At 37.5% G+C, this 26,514-nt stretch overlaps 1 protein-coding gene across 1 annotated transcript in view; it reads right to left on the bottom strand.

Moving 5' to 3' along the window:
- The window catches only part of PDE11A (phosphodiesterase 11A), a 146,232-nt gene that overhangs the window by 44,219 nt on the left and 75,499 nt on the right, over positions 1 to 26,514 (bottom strand). The window contains exons 6-10 of the mRNA XM_067298516.1: positions 26,356 to 26,491; positions 23,959 to 24,034; positions 22,398 to 22,465; positions 18,371 to 18,463; positions 14,911 to 14,961 (exon numbers count right to left, since the gene is read on the bottom strand). Coding sequence (XP_067154617.1) covers positions 14,911 to 14,961; positions 18,371 to 18,463; positions 22,398 to 22,465; positions 23,959 to 24,034; positions 26,356 to 26,491 — 424 coding nt within the window. The remainder of the gene's footprint in view (positions 1 to 14,910; positions 14,962 to 18,370; positions 18,464 to 22,397; positions 22,466 to 23,958; positions 24,035 to 26,355; positions 26,492 to 26,514) is intronic.

Below are 26,514 nucleotides of genomic sequence, written 5' to 3'. Positions count from 1 at the left end.
CAGATAACTGGAACTGGAGAGTGGAATGAAATAGGAGGAGGGCTTTGGCATGAGTTGGAGACAGACGGATGAAAACATGAGATGAGGAGACCTCACCCTCCGATACACACCAGATCTGATTGCCATCAGATCTACTAGATCCCCGTTTCTGTATCCCAGACTGTGTCAAGGTTTTATCCAACAACTGTTCAGAAGTCAGAGACATCAGCAGTCCATGGACAGGATTTACAGATCTTAAGCCCCTCCAGAATAAAACAGCAGATAAGCAGAGTTACAATTGTGCAACCAAATGCCTAAGCTCTACCCAAAGTCCCATGGTAGGTAACTGAGCCCTTTACTGGAAAAGGTCATTCATTGCTTTATGACAAAATTTCACATCTGTAAACTGAGAATAATGCTACTCTTGCATACAGCTTGGAAATCTGCAGATGAAGTATGTGTATGTACGTGTATACTGCCTCAACCTCAGCTAGCAAATTAATAATGCCGCATGTAATTTACACACGAAGAACGGAACAAAAAGTTGCATTTAGTCTTGTTTCAAAAAGTTATGTTTTGTTAATGGTTAAACTGAATATAATTACCATTTAGCATGAATACTGTTATTTGCTTTAATTAAAAGAGAAGCCTCATGGCATTAAGAAAGCTATTCGTTCAGCTCCTTCTGTAAGAACAAGAAAAGTCATTAAGCAATATATCACCTATCAGTTATAGTATTTAGGGGTTTTTTTGATTATCATGCATTGGGGGCTTAGGACAAAAATTCTTGTATTTACTTTTTGCTTTTGACATAAAACTGTGTGTGTGAGAAAAGGATTTGCCTTTTCATAATTTTATTTTTAAAATGGCAAGGGAAGATATGTCATTACAGCATTTCACATGCTGTTTCCACAGGTAGCTCAGAACTGTAGTTAAAAATTTGAAAGTATCTTAAATGTTCCTGATCAGTTAATCAATCTTTTCTGAACATGCCACTTTTTCAAAATGGGACCCATGAAAAAGAATAATAAATTTCACAGGCTACTAAGATAAAAATATTACATTTAAAATTTTGTTACAAACTATAATAGAAAAGGCACAAAATACATTATTTATGTTGATAAAAATCAATCCTTAGTGTTAAAGTTGTTTCCTAGTATGTAGGAACAAAATATAAGGCAGCCTATAAAAAGAACAAGAAAATTCCATTTTAAAAGAACAGAGACATAAAATAAAAGCAATTAATGGTCTGAGCATCTATTATTCTTAAGGCCAAGGTACATAACCACAGCAGCTCAGGACTGGAGTTTACAGGGCATGCACTTTCTAAGCAATGATCTCCCTAGGCACACAGGGGAATCTTCATGGTCTTTTGGGTTGTTTTTGTAGGTAATTAGGAAATAACCAGTATGTCACATACTACAGAGTAACAGCTGTTGAATTTTTAATGACTATTGGTGCAAATAAGAAGCTCATACAAAAGGATCTATTCAGTCTCTGTCCCAGAATTTTAAACAGATACAAGCAGCAAACCTAGGTCAAATCTTTCTCCATGGTACAAAATCGGTGTTAGGCAAACAGGCTGCCATTTCCCACAACAGGTTTACTTGGTGTTGGTCATCAGAAAGTCAACCTTCTTGCTCCCATGAAGAGCAGAACGGGTAATGAGGACTGACCACCTCGTGCCTGTAAATTCGGGAGGGAGAAGGGTGAGGAGTATAAGGCAGTCTTCTCCTCCTCCAAAAAACCTAGGAATGGGGAGGAAGGGTCCTAGAAGACCCAGAAGAGGAAAAAGCTGATTAAAGAAAGAACAAGGTCAGGATTCCCCTCAAAGAGAATATAATGTGAGGGAGAGGGGAGGAATCGGCTCTTTGGTGGGAAAAAGCCCAATTTTCAGAAGCAGATGCAGTGTATGGAAGTGTGTGAGAAAGAAAAAAGTGAAGGCGTCACAAAAAAGAGAGACGTTAAAAAAAAAAGAAAAGAAAAAAACACCACAGGTATCACAATCGTGTGTGTGCTGGTATTACACTGTGTCTTCTGTCCTAATGCACTTCAGCAGCACTGACTGCACAGGTGCCTTGAGATGACCCTCAGCATCATGGACCTTTGCTGGCCTGGCCCAGAGCAGAGCTAGCTAGCCCAAGGCTGCCCTCGCAGCTGGGACCTGGGGTGCTGTGACACAGCAGAGACACTGGATGAAGTTCGTGCTGGCCACCAATGCTTTCTTTCTAAGCACTTGTGACAAATCAGGCTGGCAGAACAGTGACACGTGGAGAAAGTTATGCAAATATATGAGTGGGCTACTGCTCCACTGGGGAGAAAGTCCTATTTCAGATGTGCTAGAGCGACAGCTATAGCAGAATATTGCTAGGTAGATAATAAATAATATTGAAAACACCTTCAAACTTAGAACATACGTTTGCAGAAAAGCTACAGAGAACCTTGCAATGGTTCAATATGCTTGCAATATGTTTTATCTTTGTCTTTTTCTTCTTAGTTTTCATCAAATTCCAGTTGCAGATTTAAAAAAAAATACACCCCTCCTATTCTGAATCAATAAATCACTCCCTAGACACACAGGGCAGGGCTGCCCGACACAGCTTTCTTCAAACAAACAAACCAGTCAACGCCAGAGCCTCATCCTGCTGCAGCTTTAGCAAGCCAGGAAGGTTTCCCTGTGTGAGGCTTCCCAGGAGCTGACTGCGAACACTGCAGTGACACAAAGCCCAACTCCTCTCCGCTCCCCTTCCTCTAGAGCATCCCTCAGTCTGCACAGAGCACACCGACACAGCATGTCCGAACACCCAACCTGCAGAGCACAGAGCTCTATTTCACATGTGACTGACAGCCTAATCACGACATTTTTTCTGAGAATTTGTAAAATTTACAGATCCTGCTCTTTCAACAAAAATAATCAGTACTTATATTTATGTAGTTCTTTTCTTAATAACTATACTCCACTATCTTTATAAATTTTCTTTAAACAGAAGAAGTTGCTTTTATCTACCACTACAATACTTTGAGGTGGAAGGCTGCAACTATCTTGCAACACAGCTTAAATACTTGTTTCTTGCTGTTCTTGGGGTTCTTGAAGAAGGTCTTATATATATGTGCTAAATGGCCCCTATCACAATACACTTATGCTATTTAACTGGTCTTACTGCTCCTTTTCTCCTACCCTTTACATTACATTCTTCCTCTCCTTATTGTCTCTTTTCTTTCAGCTCTTCCTTGGAGATGCTCATTAACGGAGTGAAAAACAGCTAATCAGCAGTAAAAAATAAACATTTTTTACCCAGAGATTTTCAGTAGATACCTTGGATCTGCCAAATTAACAGTCTGAATATACTGTCTCATCCTACAGTATTTTAGTCAGGCAGAGATTTAATCTGATGCCATTTTGCTGCAGCAAAATTCTTCCATAATTCTTTCAGAAGTGTTTGTTTGCCCCTCTAGTTGTGAAGATCCTTCCTTCACTATCCAGTGTATGACTGTCCCAATGAATTGGCAAGTTGGCAAAAGTCCATACGGTGATAGATACTCCCTTCACTCATTTTAATCAAATGGCAGTGCCAGAACTCAACTGCCTGTATTTACTACTAAAAATCTCTTTCACAGTAATGCAACCTAAAGATGATTTCAAACCAAACCCAGTAATTTATATATTCTCCTTGCTATGCCTTCAGTTATTTATTTTATAAAGTTTGCTCCCACTCAAAACAACTTTTACATTTAGTTGATCCTGTATAGTCATAATTCTGTTTTATGGTAGCAGTCCATTTCCATGGATATCACTGGGTGCCTCACACTCCATTCCCTAAGAAATTAAACTAGAAGAAAACAACTTACTAAAATTTCAGAAGAGTTAGTTAATCCTACATATTGTGCCTAGTGATATGGGATAACCAAATTATATACAATATAAACATAGTATTAAAACTTTGAGTTTTGTAGTTTCCATTCACATGATCAAACTGTTTCTGGCACGCCATAAATATTAGCGACTCTGTCTAAGCAATGCAAAAGGCAAGCTGGATTCAGTAAAAAGTAGTTTCTCAGAAGATTCTTACAAGTTAATCTGAGGACCTATCATCACCTATCGTATTAGTTACTAAAATTGAATGCCAAGATAGCAGCAACAGCAGCAGAAGTTTCTTCTCTCACATGCAGAGGCAAAGACATACCAAGCAGGGAGGGAATGCAAACACCTTGTTCTGGACTGCTTTGAGATAGCTGCCAGAGAGGCATGATGCCCACCACCTCTCACTAGGACAGAAGCTTTTGATTTGAATTGGTAGTTTTTCAGGGCAAGGACTGTCTCTATTAGCTGCCTCTACTGCATCTAGCACAACAGCATTTCTAGAGCTGAGCTACTTTGAAACATAACACATGGACTTTTCTTTTACAGATCTTTCCTAACAAAAATAGTTCAGTACATTCAAATTGCAGTTTCACCAAGAGTTTTGATCAACTGGAAGTGCTTTTACTGATAAAGAGAACCTTTGACTGAAAAGATTCCTCTAGTATAAGCTTAGGTGCTATTCAACCCAGATAAGAACAGACTGCGTTCAAGGAACAAAGCCTAACGCCATTTATCTCAGGAACAGTGCCAGTCAAATGAGACTAACGCACTCAGAAGGTGCAGCGAAGGGGCTTTCCCTTGCTCTATGCTATAAACAAAGGGTTTGATACGCAGGTAAGCCACAGTGTCAGCCCAGGAGGTATGGATTTCGGGCAGTTCCTCCAGTGAAGAGGTCTGTCTGTCTGACACTGCTTTAGGGACACTGAGGATTGTTAATACCTGGCACAAATACCTGAGCTACCACTGACTCAGAGAGAGAGAGAGAGAGAGAGAAGTAGGATAGATGCCCTAATGTGCAAATAGAAATTAGCCCCTGCGCTACATGGCTTTGAGCCCAGAGGCCGCTCGCGAGGGCGTCCCCAAGGCGGCTGCCCGCTCCCGGAGGCAGGTGCTGCCCCCAGGCCTGCCGTGCCACCAGCCCCACCGCAACAGGCCTCTCTCAGGCAAAGTGCAGACCACAAGTGGATATCTGAAATTAGTTTAACAGCAGCATTTATGAAGGCCTAAAGCCACTTCTTTTTTCCCATAAGCTTGTTGTATGACTGGGATATAACACACGCACTGCCGCTCCCGGCAGCACAAAAAGTGGAGTCAGTGATGTTACATTTGAGCACAGCAAGTAGAGCAGCACATGTGCAGGGGGGATCACAAAGGCACAGGAAAACAACGATCTCTGATGCTCTCAGCTGTTCTTTTGTGTTCAGATCTTAGTATAGCTTGTTGCAAAGCAAAAGATGATGGAACACTTCACAGAAATGGCCTCATAAAATATTCAGTTTCCTGGTTTTGCCTGGGGTGCAATATGTACAATTTCCATACAGTTGGAGCAAGAAAGAGAAGTGCTAAAGTCTATTTCTCATACACTTAAAGTGTTTACAATTTAAAAGACTAAAAATGCAGAACTAGTGACATAATTTTTTCCTTAGAAAATACATTCACTCTGCCTGGGATTTTGCCAGAAGGAAAAGATGCAATTCCATGAGCGCTGAGGACTAAAACGATTTGGAATTCTCCCAGGCAGATAATGAAGCAATGTCATAAATAACGCCTAAAAAAGTTGTAATCACAAGTATTTTTTACATAACGTATAGTAGATACAGTTCTGTTTGGATGACACAGGGCCATACAGCCCCGAATATGAACTGATCCAGAAAACAACTGTGCACTCACGTAGTTTTTTCCTTTAGACAATCCCAACAGAGTCTAAATTAATATTCCACAGGAGCAGAGTCACTCCCATGCCAGTGCGCAGGAACAGCTCTTGCAGCACTGCCTCCTTCTGAATCACCTGATGGAGGACTGCAAAAAAATTGCTGGAGAGGGGACTGTGGGCTTAACGGGGCTGAACCAGTGAGGCTTATTTCTCCTGAGTCTCTTCTCAGTTACTTGTGCAAACGGAGCACACTGCCAATGCTGCTAACATATTCTACTACATGCACACACCCAAACATTACGATGGTGTGAAATTGCACTGGTATTACCTTTTTCAGGATTTTACAGCTTAACAGAAATACCGCTCTGCAATCGGCCTTCAAGTGGAGCAAGGATGGCACCCAGTGGCCAAACACATTCATCTCAGACAAATGTTTCTCATGTATTTCCATTCCTCACCTTCCAGAGCTGTTTAATCAGAAAAAGGTTGTAACTCTAACACAAACTGCTCAGTAACGTCCAAAACCTTTAAAGGACAACGTCTTGATCGTTTAGGGGACATTTGTATTTGTTTTTGCAAAACATGTTGTAAAAAAAAGCCTACAGAAATATTGCCATTAATAATCTAAAATCATAACAGAAAGCGTTTATGATAAACAACTATTTGCAGCCAAAACACTGTATATAGCCAGAAAGAGACCGTTAAGAAAGAAAAGTATTTTGTCTTTTCATACTGCATATGCTGGGGAAACAATAGCTTCTCTCCTGGTTTTATAATCAGTACCATTATTAAGGAATTTGTTTAATTTTTAAAATAATGTTGATAATATTAATGCCAGTCTTAAAATTTCTATTCAAATAAAGTTTGGTTTAAAAAAACACATTTTTTTAAATGGAAAATCCCCAGTTGTAACTTTCAATCTGTTAGGCCTACAAAACAAATCTAAGCACAGCTAAATAAATATGTCTTAAAATGTGAAATAACATACTATTTTGCTGCATTGCTTTGAATAATTCTTTCTTTCACAAGTTAGATTAAATAGTAAAATGGTCTTACTAGGCCAGCGTGGGAATAAAGTGCTGTTACATACACAGCTAGTCCCAGGGATGTCAGTTAACTGCAGGGGAATAACTTGCTCCTTATTGACACTGACAGACTGTCAATCACAACAGACCCATAATGAAGTCTTCCTAAACTACCATCATTCTCCAAGACTCCATATTTTTTAATTATTCTAATCCAATTTAAGTGCACAAGTCTTCGTTAGATACATTTTTCTTCCTGTTTGAAAACCCTTCCCAGTGTAAATACCCAAGTCTGTGACTGACTGAAGCATACTACTTTATCATTTGACAAGTGTTGATTTTTTTTTAACCATTCATCAGATACTGCTCAGGTTTGCATGACATTTTAAATGTATTCTATGCCTTATCGCTTTTTGCATGGTCGTTGGTTGAATGCTGTAGCAATGCTGAACTGTATTTATTCCTCAACGCTTTGCAGCTGACAGGAGATTCTGGTACAGTATGATGACCGATCAGATTGAAGGACAGACAATAGGTCTGTAGGATAATGAATCATTTCACCTTCGATTATGAACACTGGGGATTATGTCCCCAGTGATTCCTGTTTCTAATTTTCTTCTAAGCATTCTCAAGTCCTAGAGCAACTGTGCTTTCAGATATGAAAACAGATGCAATGAGTAAGAAACTTCCCATATAAATAACAACATAAAATATATCATTTGAGAGCAGCAAAAGAATAGCACATACTGTCTTTTTTTTTTTTTTTTTACGTACGGGTAAATTAATAATCATAACTGTTTTATTACTCGCTCCTCTGCTGAAAATTTCTGTTGTTGAAGTAGCACTATATTAGTGTGCATAATTACTAAGAAACTGAAAAACAGCCACTATTAAAGGCAATAAGTCAGCAATATTTTAAACTATTTAGAATTGTTTTTAAGAGTGTAAAAGGATATTACAGTACAGCAGAGATGCTTGAATTTTATTACAATCTAAACCAAATGAAATGTATTTCAGCTTTAAGAACTAAAGAATGCTTTTTCTAAATTAGTAGAACAGACCTGTTTTGACCATGAAAGTAATTTTAATTTTTCCTATTATTTTCAGTGATAGAAAGCAGCTTATTATTTGTTAAGGTATTTTTAAAACACTGAGTTTTAAGCTCCAGTCTGAATATGAAGTAGTTGATCTTAGAAGTACTTATTTATTATTTAATATTTCTAGTTGTTGTGTGTCTTTACTCCACAGTCTGAATACCAATATTGATTTTTCACATTTGATTTTAATATTGACCTTTCAAAATCTCTTGTTTCTAACCTACAGTGTAAACACATACAGAGATTATTCTGTATAAGATACACACATAAAAATAAATACATTTTGCATTTATGTTTAAAAAAATAAGACTTTTAAAAACAGTATTTACTTATGGTCTAAGAAAACCCAGGAATCCTACACTCCAAAATAAACTCTTTTGTGCAGGCTTATGACACAAACTGAACACAACCTTTTGTAGTCCTAAAGCATCTTCTTACCAAAGGCTCTCACGGAAGTGCTGAAATATTTCACTGAGGTATTTAAATATTTCCACCCCCTCTTTGCAGATGAGAAAACAAAGCAAAGAGGTGCCTTGCCCTCCTCAGATGATATGACAGTGTCAGGGCAAGGAACCTACCCAGTTCGACTACAAATATTAAAAAATGGATGGACAGAGTGGATGTATTCCTCACGATTACTGTAACCTCCCTGTACCCCTCTGTAGCCACCAAAGAGAGGTAGGCCACTTCAGAAAGCAGCTCAGCACCCAGACCTCACCAAGTTAAATTACTCTTTGCAAACTCTCCCTCCACAGCACCCTGGAAGCTTCATATTTCATCTGCCCTGGACAGAAGGGAACCCTTTCCCCTGCAGCCTCAGTATTTTCACCTGGAAATAACTAAGATGGTGATTAAAAAATGAATAAAGGACTAATTTCAGTGAGTCTTTTGCAAAAATTTAATGTCAGCTTGACCGACTACAGTGCTAGTAAAAAATTTTAATTTTGAAAAATTTCAATAAAATTGAATGCTTACATTTTGGAAAGGGAATTCATAATTCCCATTATTTTTTCTATTAATCACAGAATCACAGAATCACTGAGGTTGGAAGGGACCTCTGGAGATCATCTAGTCCAACCCCCCTGCTCAGCAGGGTCACCTAGAGCACATTGCACAGGATTGCATCCAGGCGCGTTTTGAATATCTCCAGAGAAGGAGACTCCACCACCTCTCTGGGCAACCTGTTCCAGTGCTCTGTCACCTTCACAGTGAAAAAGTTTTTCCTCATGTTAAGATGGAAGTGTCTGTGTTTCAGTTTGTGCCCATTGCCTCGCGTCCTGTCGCTCGGCACCACTGAAAAGAGTCTGGTCCCATCCTCTCGACACCCTCCCTTCACATACTTGTACACATTGATAAGATCTCCTCTCAGCCTTCTCTTCTCCAAATCATCCCTAGAATTAGGATAAACACTCTCATAGGACACTAGTCTGGTAGAACACGACTCCTTTAACAATAATTCATAAACAGGCGCCTGTGATGTCTCTGACACACCAAAGTCTTCTCACTTTCCTTTTTTCTCATTAAATCCCCTATGGAACAAATTAAAACAATCTCCCCCCCCCCCCCACTACCACCCAGGTTTTTCCTTAATGAAATGTTGTTCTTTTATATGCCTTATTCTCACTAAAACCTATCACACTGCATCAGACTTAATGATGGTAACATTATCTGTATGAAAGTGGCTGTTGTGTTAGAAGAAATGCACCTGAGAATCACAGACCCTGGCACTGAAAAAAAGAGCTGAATTGCTTAGCAGGCCAATCAAGAAATGCTTCAAGAACTTGAGAAAGGTGAGGAAAAAGCTCTTAGCATAAAACAAAGAGAATTCAACAAATTTAGGGGTTTTCTCCAAATTCGATATCTGTAATTCCTGAGATTTATAATCATAATTATTACATCAAAAAAGAGCATTCCATTGCAGCTCAAAGATAGAAGGTAAGATCTCTTTTCTGCATGATGGTGTGATGCAAAGAAGTTATTTGAATGTAGTTTCTCATTTCTTTTGGAATTTTTCCAAACAGTGCTACTGGAAGACTATGATTAATCACATAGGAATGTTTGTACCATGTCAGATCAAAGGTCCATATAAGCCCTGTGCCTTAACTGTGACAGGGCTTGACATTAGATGCTCAGGGAAGAATACAGAACTGAGAAAGCATACTTCCTTGGTATACTCTCTCCAGCTTCAGAGACTTCCTGAGCCAGAGGACTGTCTGTACAACAGGTCTCATTTGACTTTTCCTCCTGTTAATTCATCTTTTTTTTAACTCAATAACATCTATGGTGAAGGGCCACATAGTTTAAGTACATGGTTTTTGAAAAGATCTTTTGTCAGATTAAAATCTGTACCCTGATAATTTCATATTTCATTAGATGCCCCTAAACCTAAACAGTGTATGAGAAGAGATCATGAACACTCTTTCCCTACTCCTCCATGCCTTGCCATTCCCTTCTTCACTGAAATTTAAAACATTTTTTTCAGTTTAATATATCTTTGAACTATGCAGCATTAACCTGATGTCAACAAACAAGAGCCTTACATTCCAGAAACTGGAATTAAAAAAGCAGTATTTTTTTTTAATCATTATTTATTATTTTTAATCATTTTCATTGTATGCAATGTGTTTCTGACTTCTTGTTTCCATGACAACTGAAGACATAGGCACATGTTAAAGGGTATGAAATCATATAATACAATAAAGACCTCAGTTTCATGAATTATGGAACTCTTGCACTATGCTCTAGTCTTGTTTCATGCAGGCAGTTTATGTGGAAAAGCAGAGAAAATAAACTGCTTTACATCTTGTGTCCCTGTACATTTCTCAAAAGGAAAAGGACACACAGTTCAATATTAACACTTAAGCCTTGTATACCCTCAAGGTTTCTCCTTGTTTTTTCCTATTGTTGCTATTCGCAGTGGACCTTGAGCAGATAGAATTAGCATTGGGAAAAAGCTCAGTGTAGGCACAGACCCTCCTGCGACAGCCAAATGTGTGACTAGTCTTCTGGGCAACAGTCTCAGAAATACTCAAACACTGAGTGACTTCGTGCACTTACACCAAACTCTAGGCCTCTAAGGGATTGTATGTGCTTAACTGTACGCACGACTGGGACCATGCCTTGCAATTCTGACTTCACCATGCGATTACGTGCCTTCAACCCTTGTTAAATCTGTGTTACCAGATGGATTGACACAGCAGCAGCATCATTACAGCCACGTGTAAAAAAGCCCCATCTTCTAGCTACATGTATTTAAATGCTGGTAATGCTTCACAAGTGGTCCAAAATACGAAGGCCTGCTTGGCTTTCTGAAATGTAATTCCTGAGTAAGACTATAATGACATTATTATAAACCACTATAAATGATTTAATTACCAGAATATAAGAGTAACTAAAATAGTTCTAAAGTGAAAGATGGAGACACAGTAGAGAATAACGCAGCATAGGAATGCTTCCCCAATCCTTACAGAGATTAGAGATAAAATTAATACGTACAATTCTATTTTTCTTTGTGTAGTCCACTCTTACGCTTTTAGGGGTGGGTATAAAATTGTAACAGCATATAACATGTATACCAGACTCATTTTATATCATACATGTAGTGCACTCCCAGTATCAATTTCACTTAAAGCAGTCATCTTTCACGTATCTGACTGTTTACATTGTCACATATAGTAGCAGTCCTAAAAGTTGTTTCCCTTTCTGGCTCAACTGTATTCATCTTTATTTAGTTAAATATCTGTAATTTTAAGAGAGAGAAAAAAAGCCTACCTGTATGTAGGTAGGTCTTAACTAGCCACACGTCAGTCCATGGACTTGAAAAATACAGGAATTATTATTAACACTACATTTTGAATCGATTATTTTTTGTTGTGTGGCTCTCCTGTGTGCTGTTTGCCCTAAAAAATGAGAATCTCTCACAAGGCTATAAATAATGCATCATAGTCATTAAATATTGATCTGGCTTATACCATTCACCGCTGCACAATTAGGTTAGCTTTTTAAAAATAGCTTCTTGTATATTACACATCAGTGTAGTGTTTACATATTTGCTTTGGAAACTATATTAGTTGAATTTAAAGGTGATGTGTGTTTGCGGAGCTGCTTGCTAAGTCACAGGACTTGTTCATTACCATCTCACAATGCAGTAACTCTTGCTATAAATATCCTGTCCTGGACCCAGTTCTGAATTCTTTACTCATGCATCCTGGCTTTCTCTGCTTGTCTACAAGATTACTATTTATAGGCTTGGAGAGCCTGTATTTCAATGAGAAGAAACTTGGCAATACAGGACAATTGTTTAGAATAGCATCAATCTTAGATTAATTGGACTTCATTAATCTTGTCTATTCCAATACTACAAAGGCTTTTTGCTAAAAACTAGTACTGCTACATGATTGGAAATAACAGAATTCTCTCTTATTTTAACTCAAAAAATACAACAGAGAAATTAAAAACTTTGTGGCAACTCAGAAGTTAAAGTCATACTTATTTTTACCTGCTCATTAAAAATAAAGGAGGATTGATACGGATATGATTCACCGGTGCACTATTTTACCTTATACTGCCAAAATGCAGTTTGAATCTAGTAGAGTTACCTAGACGTAAGCTAGGAGAAGTACAGTGATGAATCAGCTCAAGACTTCAGACACTCTCAGATGTGCAAGAAATGTTTGCACTCAAGGTGGATTTTTTGTTTTACTTACAAATGCACACGAAAAGCTAGGTTTAAATTTTCTCTCCGGATCTAGAGCAATGGCAACAGAAACCTATCTATCTCAATTAGGAAATACCTATCACATTTCAGAAAATATAAGAAGTATTATGTGGTTTATATGAACTAAGCAACACATCTGATTTAAATTTTTATTAGAAAGCCATTATAATTTAAATTTTTAAAAAATTAAGGTTGAAAATTTTTTAGGAGCAAACAAATCAAATGCATCATCACTCCAAAGTCTTTAATTACTGTTAGGTCCAGTGTCAGACAAGAGCCTGTAGTGAACAATCTGCATTAATCTCCTTTAGATATTTTTATCAAGTATCTTTGTTAATGTTCAGACTATATCAGAATATAAAGTAAATTGTAACAGGCATTTCATCTGAAACGTGCCAATAACTCACCAAAAGGAAGGGAGAGAGTTTTATCCAACACACATCCCCAAAGGGAGGAATTGTTTATTAGCCTGTCAAGTCTAAATGATTATTATCATACAACACAGGGGTTATACAAAATATAAAAATACAACAAATAGAGAAAAGAGAAATTATTTCAGGGTAGGAGATTACACCTATTGGATGCCTCAAGAGACCTCAGAGAGGAGACTGGCTGCCAGAGTTCTGTGAAGGGGTGTCAGGAGCCATCCCACAGAGCAGCCTCTCCAGGGCATGCTCTCCGTCGGAGGCTCGCAAGGCAAGTAGGACCTCTCCGATAGATACAACTAGTGATGTCAAGCGTGCACAAAGACTACCTGACTGATGTTTCATCATGAATTGAAAGCAAGACAATTGGATAAAAGAGAGAGAAAGTTTTCAGAAAAAAATCTCAGTGTAATTAGTTTAAGCACAGTTTGGTTATATTCCCCATTTCCTCACCTATGTCCTTTATACAAATATATCTATTATGGATGTTATGAATAAATGCTCTTAGTTTCCCTTTACTTTATGTTTTACAGTCAAAGGGATAGTTACATGCCTCCAATGTAAATGGATAATGACAAGATGTTCCTTTACTGGGAGATTGGCAAATCCATTAATGAGGACACTTGGGAAAACAAGTAGCATAGATCCTCAGCACGCTAGTAGCCAGGTCCGAAGTGTAACAGACTGGGCCTCCATTGCAGGTACACAGACCGGACGGAGAAGGAATTGTCTTCCAGTGGCTGAGAGCAACCAAGAAGGTCAGCCATCTGACAAGATATTGGTTGAATCCTGACAGTCACAGAAACTATATTACAGGTACCTACTCCAATGTAAATTAAAATACAAAAAATATAATACAATACTTATGCTAGTTTGTCCCTTTCTCTCCCCTCTCTCTCAAACAGACCTCAGTGTTCTGCTTGCCAGACATAAAAAATAATTATTAAGCACATGAAAGTATTTTCTGTTGGCTGCAGTGTTGGAATGATCTTCAAGTATATTTATTTCCAGCAATAATCTAGTAATCTAATCTTCATTTTACAAAAGGGTGGGTAACTGCAGCAATAACTGCAATGAAGGGAGAACATTATATCCTTATCGCAGTTATAGATGCAGAGTTCTAAGGCACAACCATTGTTTGGGCAATAAACTACAAAACTAATCAACTAACTAGCTATAGCTGCTCTTCCTCAGTTCAGGTAACTCATCAATATCAGTTTTGCTAGGTCACCCATGGCTCCCCCTTCCACCGAGATCATCTCTGCGGTGCACAGATTAAGTTGTGGCCAGCTAGCCAAGTGTCAAAGGATCACTGATGAGCTATTTATCAGCCAGGCGGGTGTCAGGGAGTCACACGAGGGAGGGCAGCAATATGCGGTCACTACAGCCCAGATCTCCTTACCAACCCTGGCCAGTCTCCTACACACTTTGCACACAGGAGAGAGACACTAACCCTCACAGGAGCTTCCCAAACAGCTTTGAGAAGCCCTCTACAAAGCAAACTCCTCACAGGCAAGGAAAAGGCCACCAAGTTCCTTAGAGTTTCCTCAAACAGGAAAGGACAAATTTCACATTGTGAGTGAGTAAAGTCTCTCCCACCTTCTCTAGTCTCCTCCTCACCTCCCACTGTGGCGCGAATCCCTTTGGGGGTTCTTGCCGAGGAGGCCACAAAACACATGTTAATGCACAGTTCCCACAGCTGCTGGTGGGACCAGAGTATTTTTCTGTTGTGCAGCTAACGCTGCGGCCCTTCATACCTTGAAGGATTTTTTCCATCTTCCCTTCCTGACAGCCTAATATACATCCTTTGTAAAACGTTGCTAATTATGATTTTCTGCTTTTAATATGAAAGCAAACTTTTATCTCAGATTATCTACATCCATTTTAATTTACTATTATATTTTCAGAAATAACTAAAAGTTAAATCCTTACCTTAAATCTGTCAACTTCTGCCTTTGAACATGTTGCATGATAAGATAACACCTGCCCCAGAACAAAAGATAAAAAACATTTCTGTAGACCTGACAAGTAGAAATAATAGGCCTCTATAGTGCAGTCTAATCAATAATTCTTAAAACAAATTTAATTAATATTTATGCATGATAATTTAGTTCTGAATGTCAGCATATAATAACTAATTGCAGGTTATCAGGTATACATTTGGCATTTACATTGCAGGTAATTTTATAGGGAACCATGGACAGTAAGTAATTTAATATTATAAGCATTCCTACATTGTTCTCCTGGAGTTCTACAATTAAAAGAGAAAGAATTTAATGTAAAAATAACTGCAGATTTACAGACTTTGCATAATGCCTTTTGCTATAATGTTGAGCTTTAATGTCTTTTCTAGTGGCACATCACTGCATGCAAATTAGCGCCTCTATGCTATGCTTGATATTCTCTTCAATACCATTCTGGAGATGGGTACATTAAAATAGAATACACAAAGGTTACCACACACCTCATTCTTACACAGGAGTATGCATACACTTACAGGGAATACATTATGTTGTTATATGAAGATACTAACATTCAACAAGCAGTCCAGAAGCTGCAAAAGGCGTCCTGTGTACTGGACCCACCAAAGTTTTACTGTGCTTGGGACGAGGTGCTGGACCACAGAGGAGCTTACAGAACCAGAGCACTCCTAGCAAGGATGGGTCTCCCTAATCACACAGCAACAAGTGGCCTGCTTATGCTCTAAAGCTTTGATATATATTTCTCATTTTGAAATTGTTTTCATCTATGAATGTTCCCGTTACTCATATAAATATCTGATCTCTATTTCAAATGCCCTTGGCTTGCAATATCTTGTGGCAGTAAGTCTCAAAATGTATCTACTCATATCGGTTTTGGATATGTTGCCTTTTACAGTTACATAATATCGTTCGTGTACTATGAAAGAATAAATAACAAACCACAATTTACTTGTTCTATTCCATGTTTTACTTTCAATAAATATACGTCATGTCCCTCCTCAAACAGCATCAATTTTTCTGTCCAACCATATCGTAGTTTCTTTCAGAAATCTATTATTAAAAATTATTTCTTCTGCTAAAATAGATTACACAATACTGAAATTCTTCTGTCAAGCTTCTACTTTATCTGCATCCATTATGTTCCCCTAGACAGTCTTCCCTAATGTTGATTATTCTAATTTTTTAATCATTTGCAATTTTTGCATCATTAGAAAACACAATGCTTTAGAATTTGTCCTGGTATAGAACCATATGGTATCCTACTGTCAACCTTTGTCACATCTAGTCCCCATCATTTATTTATATTTTGGTCTTCTGTTTATTAGTCTTATGAGAGTTCTATAAGAAAAACAGTATCTCTATATTTGGATTAAAATCTTATTATAGAATAAATCACATTGATTTATTTTATATTTGATACCAATGTCATTTTGAAATGCCACTCATTGTCATCCTACCTAAATACACAAATTATTATTAAGTACTCTATTACTGAAAAACGGACTTATAGTCCTTCAGCATATACCATTCTTTTGTTCAGTATTTCTCTGCTATGTCTTCAATCACTTTACACAAACATTATCATGACTTGTTGCTCATTTATAGAAAGAATTACTCTTCACTGAAGTATAGTGGCCATTTATCAAATCCGTAATCTACATTCATGCTACATGGCTATTAGTCTTTTTCAGATCTAAGAAAGAAGCTATATTTTAAATCAAGAAACTCAAATTTCCTTGATTTCAGTAGCAAATAACTAGTTTCAATCTTAACTTTCATCCCTGTGCATCTGAGTGTGATAGTTGGCACTGCTTGTTTTTCTTTCCAGGAAGAGTAGTCAATCTAAACTTAATATTGCCCAAATAACTGGGGCTTATAGTAATTCATGACTATGTTATGTAAAGAATAAGAAGTCTTGCAGCAGGCCTACAAAGGAAGGTTTTACACTTTTTCTCCTAAGCGAATAGATAAACAGGAATGACCAAAAAAACCCACTTTTGCTTAGAATGTTTTCTAACACGAATAGTCCTATTGATTTCAAAAAAATTTAAAATAACATGCCTACATGCTTTACAGAATCGAGCCCCAATACATAGATAAATATCTTCAGCCGTTAAGGAAAGAAAAAAAATATTCCATCTTCATAGCAATCCAGTTTCATTTGATAATGCTTTAATAGAGAAATTCTGATCTCTGTTCAGGCTAATGTTATCTTAGCAGTTCTTATAGTAATGGTGAATATTGTATAAAGTCAAAGGAGTTACACAATTAATGTCAGGAATATATAGATCATTTTATTCTCTTGTCAGATATGAAATTTAAAACCATACTGAAAACTTAGTCACCCCTTCATTGAAGATATGTTTTAAAATGTCTTGTCTAACAGTTTTAAAAAGATCCTAAATTTTATTCAAACCATTCTCAACTACTGACCTAGTAGGAATAAGGTAAATCTGTAGGGCTATCCTCACAGTTAAAAGTTTTTCTTTCACCAAGATTGTTTTTAGCATAATTATATTTAAAATCTACAGAATAAAGAATAGTAGTTAATTGTTGAATCATGTCATAGAAGTCTAGATAACTTTTGCTTAAAAAAATTATGAATCTTTTTAAAATGTTCTGGATTTTAGAGTTAATTTTACAGGAGCTGTTAGGTTTCATTCTTCATAGTACAGGAAAAGAAGGAATAGAAATTCCTACAAAAGTAATGGGCAAGAACAGGAAGAGAAATCTTTCCATCCATTTAGGCTGTCTAGTGTATATGTATTTTACACACAAATGTGGTGTGTTAAACGCCAGGACCTTTCATTATGTATTGGCCTTGACCTCTAGCAGAGTTCTTAGTGAGCTGCCAGCCATCCAGCTCTGACTTTAATCTAGCAATAGATACATCTGATAAGGGTCCAGCAAATGTTGCTTTTGATACTAAAAAAACCCCTACAATGATGATCACGCTTACGGTCTTTTTTCAGATTTTGCCCTGTTCACTTTATGTTTTGCTTACTTTTTACAATACTAGAAAAGAAAAACAATAAGCTATGTAAAACAACAAATTCTAGGAATTTTCAGTTATTGATGGGCAAGAAGATGCATAAAACAGCTAGATTCATTCCTACATACGTCTGTGTAAGAAACTAGCTTCTCCATTGTCACTCTCTCCTCCTTATGTAAGAACCAGAGGCACCAAATGAGATGGCCAGGTTCAAAATTGCTTAAGTTGTGGGTGAGCTCCACAGCTAAATGTACCCTGAGAAAGTTTCCCTTCAGTATTAGTTCAATAAAACAACATTCTAAGGTGTAGAAAGGTAGATACAGAAAATGATGCTATCTACAATAAATTCAGAAGCAGTAGGTTCCTTTACATGTGATGCTTATGAGCAAGAAAAGGTTTTATTAAGATGTACGCTTACATCTAGAGCCACAGACTGCTTTGCCCAGGATTTCTTCACTTGGTCATACATTATCGTGTTGTTAATGCCCAGGCCACAAAAAATAACAAAAGCCTAAAAAGAGAGAGAAAAAAGAATTTGATTATAATACAAACACAAAGATGGATGCTATCGTAATCACTGAAAAGAAAGCGGATGCAAATTCTAGGAATAATTTTGTTTTACAGGTTATCTAGAAAATGCAGGTAGGTCACTGTCCTGAGCAAGAAGAGAAAGATCAGATGCAAGAAAAGTGTTTTATTTAGGATTCACCTTTATTAAGTGAATTCTTCTTGGGACTAAAGGCAATAATTTCTACAGGTCAGCTCTTCAATCCTTCCTTAAGTTTTTCATGTTCTTGGGAACACCTTTTTTCCAGAGCAAGGTGCTCCCTGCCCATCTTTTCACTTGGCTGGGGATTAGGAGGCCAGGAGAACATCTCCCAGATACTAATGTTCCTAGCCATGTTTTCTAGCTTGTTTGTTCTAGTTTGTTCAGGATGTGGCTTCCACTTCTCATTTCAGTTTGTCAGAGAACCAGGCCCCACAGAGAATAAGTATCTACAACGTATGACTACAAATACTTTGCTTTTTTCTCTTCCCACCACCAGCCAGTTCCTGAATATCAACCAAAACCCAGTCGTCATACTCTGGCTAGAGAATTGCACTCTGTTGTGTTAATTTTCATGGAAAATATAGGTCAAAAAGTCAAAGATTTTTTTTTCAACTTTAAACAGTTAAACAAGATTTGGCTCCCGGATAAGAATCTCAGTTTGCTAATTCCCACAATAAACAATTATCATTAAAATGTTTCTACTCTGTCTTAAACAATACAGAAAAAGAACAAAAAACAGATGAAGGATTTGAAACTAAAATATTATGTAAATGTTCATTTTAAGTGTTCTTTGCTGGATTTCCCTTTAACTAAAGGATTTCCACTGGGAGCACCAATTCCTTTTTAAACATTAGATGCTGACAGTTGTCCTTTTTGTGGAAAAAAGGAAAAAGTTAGTAACTAGTATTCGTTCTTTAATTCTAGTTCTCCTCTTTTCATAACAAATACGCAGAGAAATTGAGAGAAGACAAACAGCAAAACAGCTTCTGTTTCTGGTGCTCCCTCTCATTTTCATCCTCAGTGCTACAGGATGACTATCACAGCATAAGCTTATCAGCTATTCTGTGACCGAGCAAACTTGTCCCAGTGACAAGTCATGTAAGGTTAAAATCTGCCTCTTTAGTCACCAGCTCATGGCATTATTACAAAATAAACAACGTGCTATCCAAACCAGATTCTTATTGAACAGGCACTAAAAAAGAATACAAAAGATAAAGTAATAAGGTAAAGAAGGAATAGTTAATACAAGTGAAAGTGTAAAATCATTTCAAGCTTTACTAAAGGCAATGTAAATGATCATTTCCCCTGAGTCTCTCTCTGATTTGGTCTAGTCACGTCACCTCTCAGGACCACAGCAGTAAAAGATCCACAGTGTCATGAAAGGTCCCAAGAAGCAGAGGTTTAAACTGCCACAATAACTAAACTTACTTCCATCAGTCTAGAAGTTTCCAGGTCGCCTGCTCCAGGCTCCAGGCTCTGTGCCACACTACAGTTCCCCAGGGGCTGCTCAGTAGAACAGCCCACCTTGCCACTTATTTTTACAATAAATTAAACTTAGTTTTTGGTGTGCCTGTGCTCTTGCTGCCAAGCTCATGTTTTTCCTGCTTAAAAGATACAATTAAAAAAAAAGTCCTTGGGTGGTGTTTCAAGAAGCCTTTTTGGCTTGGATCAAATCACTGTTTCTGCCTCTGGTTCTCATTAACTTTTCATAAAATACTACAAGTTAGACATTTTGGCATTGTGGGCAGTTCAGGGTGTCTACGACTTATGTCCTCTGCCTGAACAACAGGCCACCCATCCTTGAATAACCTGGACAACAGCTGTAGATACTTACTTCCCCATTCCCAATATTCAGTGAGGTCCTGAGAGGCCTTGTAGCTTGCACCTAACCTACTTCAAGTGATTCCCTAGGGAAGACCCTGGAGGAGTTAGATCTCTGTCTCAGACCTCCCCGCCAGTGCCACCAGCACCCTGTCCACAGGGCTGCCCGTTCCTGCACTGGGGCAGTGGGCTCTGCAGGAGGAGGAGGAGGAAGGTCACCTCACTGCATCGTTTGTCTCACCCTGACCCCTCGAGTTATTCCCTCTCAAGCTTTTTCATTCATGCCAACTCATAACTGGCTCGTGTATTTTGCCTGCAAACAGCCACTTACTCCCACAACTTGCTTACATAATCCTGAGCAAGTACTAATCAACGTAGAAGCTTGCCCTTTCAAAACTGGCCGTTACCATATGCTGTCAGCATGAATACTGTAGGGGCAGTTTCTCTGTAGGGACAGGCTGAATAAATAGCTTAGCACAGAAAAGGCTTTGTAACAGGGGTAGGGCTTTGTAATTTAGGGGGATGCAACAGTGAGGGAACATTCCCATACTCTGACTCTTAAAAATTTTAAAAATACAATTAAGAACTGCCAAGGTGATTCATAGAATTGGGAGGCAGGGAGTTGCCCAGTCATAGCAGTAAAAACCTGTCTAATATTGAGGCTGCTGGTGCACTTTCTTCTTTAAAAAAAGACAGAAAGAGACTGCTGGCTTAATTTTTTGAAGAGTATTAGGAGGATCAGTAAACTAGAAAACATAAATTACAGAAATTTAGGAGCATGTTATCTGGGGGATACAGGTCAATACACCTGCTATACAAGAATAAATGGTTATTAAAAGAACCTTCTTATGTTATGTCCCTATATTTCAAGCAACCTGCTTTCCAGGGAGAACACTAAACATAGTACTCACCAATTTCAAAAACTAAAATGAGCAATCCCTTGACATACAATCTTTGTTCCGTTTGGAACTTGGCAGTCAAGGGACCAAACTTTTACTTTATGCAAACAGATGACTGGCAGACCTTCAATAAATAAGATTGCCTGCAACCCAGAATGAATGCTGCAGTTCTGTATTTACATTTGGAACTACAGTAATTTTAACCATTATCATGTCTCCAAATGTTATACAGAGGTTGAAGACAAACATGAAGTTCTTTTATCATGCTGCTTTTCATAGTATACTATCACAAATAAAAGGATTGTAAAAATGTGATCAACTCATGTTTAGTGAAATTGCATAATTAAGAAAACACACACTAATAAAGTGTGTGTGTACCTGTGTACTTGCACACATATATTTAGAGAAAAGCACACCAGGATTCAGCATGTAGGTGGTAAGCCAAAACAAATAATCATCTCTCAGCTAAGCAACAGTAAGCATAAACACTTGAACGCTGATAAATGGCACTTTTACAGCAATAAAAAAGTGGTAATACAGCAAGGTCTGTCTTCATGTTGCGTGTAGTCAAAAGATTGGTGGATTTTTCCAACTCTCTCAGCAGGTTTAATAAAAGGTGAAACCTCCCTGTAAAAATGGTTTCTTTCTCATACCCTGATGGTAGGTACAGTGCAACAGCACTACTAGAAGTTATTATACAAACATTTCTGACACAGAAAGTAAATCTTGAGTTGCTAGAGAGGATACTTGAAATGTTTAACTATTGTTAGTAAATCACAAACTTATTTAATATGTTTTATTGCTTACTTTTGTTTATAGATATGCTATACTGCTATGTCTGAAAACCTCAAAAGCCTGGGAAAAGTCAAATTGAGCGTTGAACTTTTTTGCTTAGATATATCCTGTTTATTCTAAATCAATCCTGGTTAAGGAATGAATAAGATTTTGCTGTTGCTGTTTATTAGTACTATGAAAGATTAAAAACAGTTTCCTAACTTCTTCCCCAGAATATCTGCTGTCATAATCAATTAGTACTAAAATGCATTAAAGATGAAGGTGTTGACCATAAATACAGATCAGGTATTCTTCTCCCCAAAAGAGGATGAAGCAGGATTACCCAGAAATACCAAATTCTGCAGAAGTATGATATTGCTACAAACCTGAGTGCCTCTTACCTCAAACAGTCGCTGGTCGGCATCATCAAAGGGTTTCCCATCAAGCCTGTTCAGCACTTGAGCTACCCCTTTAGAAAGAGTTAATATGAATTATAATCTTCATTCATTAACTCATAATGCAGAATATTTTATTTATTAGTAATATTTAAATTATATTTTTAAAACTGAAAAGCAAAATTGCAAAAATTTATTCTGAAATATATTAAATGGACATCAATATCTGGAAGTCTGATTGTTTTGATACCAGGACTCAGTTTATAACTTTCAACTGTTATTCTTTGTTCTGTAAGCATAAGATTAGCAATCTAAACAATGTTACTCACAATGCTTTTCACAAATGTTTAGACATCTGATTCTGCCAAGTACTTAAGCACTTTAATAACAGCAAGTGTATAAGTCATCCTCGTAATTTCAAGTTACTTATATAATTTGCGGAATCAGCACCATCATTCCTAAATCTTAGTTAATTTAGCATGACCTGGGTATATAAGTCCCCTTTTTCCATTATGGCTCGTCCCAGAATTTATTGAACCAGTGAAAAAATGCAATTTCTTTAAACACCTTGGAGAGAAAAAAAAAAAAGCCTTCAAAGCTATTGGCCATAGCTGAGTTAATGCTGAGTTCCACTGCAATACCGTTTCTATTTCATTTAGCTACAATATACCCTTAGAAAAATACTGTAAGAACTATTAGAAGTCAAGCTGAGTTTCTCTTCTGCTTCTTTGAGCTGATACATGCTTTGCCACAAACCATGAGCCACATTTTTGAAAGGCTCAATTCCCACTTCTTCTCTGCTGATTAAGCTTGAACGTCCTGATCTCGCATGGCACCATCGCCTTCAGCAAAGCACTACTAATCTCAGCTCTCACTGACTGCTATACCACACAGCAATATATGTCTTGTCCCCCCGGCCCCCCCAAGCTGGTTTAAATTGCTATAGCTTTGCCTTGAACTCTTCTGTGGAAAGATGGAGAGTTATCTGGTGCTGTTATTTACAAATGGTGCTTTTTTTTGTGCCAAAATCAGATAATAAGGCAGGTTCAAATGCAGCTGCATTATAGCTGGGAAGCATTGTACCAAACAGGCAATACCCTGTCACACCCTGATCCAGTGTGCACCACTGCCACAGGCAGCTCTCACAGCTGCCAGAGCCTCTTCAGTCAGTTTTCTCTGACTCTGTATTTTTGTCATTAGAGAGAGAAATGACCACCTCGCTGGACTGCAGAAACAGTTGCCTGAGCTGTGCACAAAAAAAGGAGAACCAGGAAAACTATCAAAGCACACTACACATTTTACACTAATATTGTTAGAATTTCAGTTTTCTTCTCATTAGTCTTCAATACAATATATAGCTCAACAACGGAGCAGTGGGAAAGCTGAAAAAGTCCATACAGTATCCAAGTCAAAACATCCCTTCTTGGATACTTAGCATGCATCCTAGGTACCGTAACTTCTTAACAATATTCAGCTGGGAAAAAGAAGAAAAAGGAAGATCGAATTAAAAAGACATAATTAAATTTACATTAGCACAAAAATGGTGCAGCTATGAGGAACATCTTACCGATTATTTGGTGATTGCTATTCCATATAGGAACACACAGAACAGACCTTATGTGAAAGCCAGAAATCTGGTCAGCCTAAAATGTAGAAATGAGAGCTCCCATTAATGGTAAGGTACCATTTAGAGCCTTTTAAATTCTAATAATAGATCTGTCAAGCAGAACGCACGTAAGTTTACATTTACAAATTCATGTCATTCCATATAGATTAGCTCTCACTCATACCTCATTCATAGTATGTTTAGTTCAAAGTCACAAGGACGATTCTAAAAACTGCCAAATACAAATATCACCATCTTTGCTACTGAAAGCATACACTATTGACTTCGATTTTAAATTAAAGGCAAACCGTGACTGTGTAAATGTCCAGACAATTCCTGTGCAGAAGTGCAAACTGGGAAGAAATTGAAGCATGTGATCAAAACCAAGATTTGAGATTTTCTATGTAGATGTTAATTGAAGCTGCAATTCTGAAGAGAACCTTGTCTCCTTTGTTGGTTTTGAACTAATATAATATAGTGTAAAGCTTTGCAATTTACTCTGAATTTCATTGATTCTTTATTTTCTATGGTGAGTAAGCTTTATTCTTTGGGGTTATTTCCACAAAATCTAAAGAAAGAAAATATTTTTTTCAAAAAAGATTATAAGAGAAACTAAGAGAGTGGAATGAGCCTACTCAAAGAAAATGTCAGGAGATGTTCTCTTACTAAAACTGCAGATGCTAAAGGCAATCTGTAACAGAAGAAAAATAAAAGATCAGTGATAATTCATACACTCAGTCAAGGCAGGATGGAATTACTGTGATCTCCTAGGTAGTGAAAGCTATAACTCAGGTTTTCTGAGAGTACTGCTTATCCATACATACACAGAACTTGCCACTGAAATCAGTGTGGAATGCCCCCTAAAATCAATGGGAGTGGGGGGTATAATTGCCCCAGATGTATATTTTAAAATAAACTTAATGAAAATACTTTGGCATTAAATTCTCAGTGAATGAATTGGAAAAAAATCAAGCAACAAACCTTTAAAATGACAATTAGTGTGTAGAAAGAAAAGAGCTGACTGAGAGTGTTTTTAATATAGGCACAGAACAAGAGAAGGTGTTCATAACTACAACTGTATGTTTATTCCATCTAAGACATAAGGGACAATATGCTCCTCTTTTACTACACCTGACTGTCTGTAGATCATTGACTCTAAAACTGAATTTGAGAATTAAATTTTCATATGAACCTACCAACAGAAAATAATTACTGCCATGTGTATTAGGTGATTTTTCTTTCTCTATATAAATTGGGCAGTGCCTGCAACTTGGAAGGGACTAACTGTGAAACCAATATGAGAAGGATGAATTATTCAGGACATGACATATTAAAAGTACAACTGCAAACATATCAAGGATTGGCATGCTTTATTTCAGCACATCTCTTTGGCAGGAAATAGTCCCCAGGCATTAATTGTACTTTCTGAAGTTCTGAATAAATTAGCATCAACACAGTTTTCCCATACACTTCTCCAGCAGGCCCCTGTTGTTTTTCTTCTGTTTTGACAAATTCTGCTGGTTTGAGAGCTATTCCCTGTAATGACATAGGCAATAAAACTGGAACCAAGGAAACTCGACATGAAAACACTTCCAAGCATACTTATTGTAGCAATACAGTCTGGTAAGCTTGTTGACCAATTCTGTCCACTGATTAATGTGCTGCCCAAGTTCCCTGTAGTAATTCTGTTTCATCAGATAGAATTCAGTGAAGATTTTGTCCTTCCATATGCCTCTAACATCTATTTAGGTGTGATGTATATGTATACATTTTTATCTATATCTACACCATTCTAGCTGAGACTGGAATGAGTACCTTAGGATACATACACAACTTTTATTAGGAGTGATATGCATCTTGGAGAAATAACCAGTCCAGTGTGTACGTTTTATTTGGGCAGAATTACTGAATTAAAAGGGTAGTTGGCTAAATCAGACTACAAACAACATTTGTCTCTTTAGATACTGATTCTGTTTATGGTCTGTGTGTGTACAGTCCCCATCACCCTGACGGCTAACGACGATGGCTCCACTAACACAGAACACCAACAGTGGAATTTTCAGCAATAAAAAATAGTTTGCATAAAGCTCAAAGCACTTGATAGAGGAAGGTATCATTTATAAATGAATGCTGGATAGTAACTGCCTATAGTTATACACTGATTCAGTGACCTGTGTTTACTCTGTAAAGCCATACCAACACCGAAAGATCAGGAGGAGGACACACTGGAGAGAAAAAATAATTCAATACAAATATTCACATGTTTTTCAGCCCTTTGGATTTGATAATAAAAATTGTACTTTATTAGTTACAATGCCAAAAATATGATGTATATTTACATTTCTAAAAATCTCTTACTTCAGCATCAAAGCGAGGATCCTGATAGGCATCACTGATGTTCACTGGGAGACCCGTGGAAGCTACAAGTTCAGCAATGCTATTATTTATTAGCCAATCGGAGTAAGATGATGATTTCTCCACACTGTCTTTGAAACTATCATACGGCATAGTAAGGGA

The sequence above is a fragment of the Apteryx mantelli genome, chromosome 6, assembly GCF_036417845.1.
Source record: "Apteryx mantelli isolate bAptMan1 chromosome 6, bAptMan1.hap1, whole genome shotgun sequence".
Lineage (NCBI taxonomy): Eukaryota > Metazoa > Chordata > Aves > Apterygiformes > Apterygidae > Apteryx > Apteryx mantelli.
Note: the sequence above shows the minus strand (reverse complement) of the source record. Positions and strands in the feature narration are given on the sequence as shown.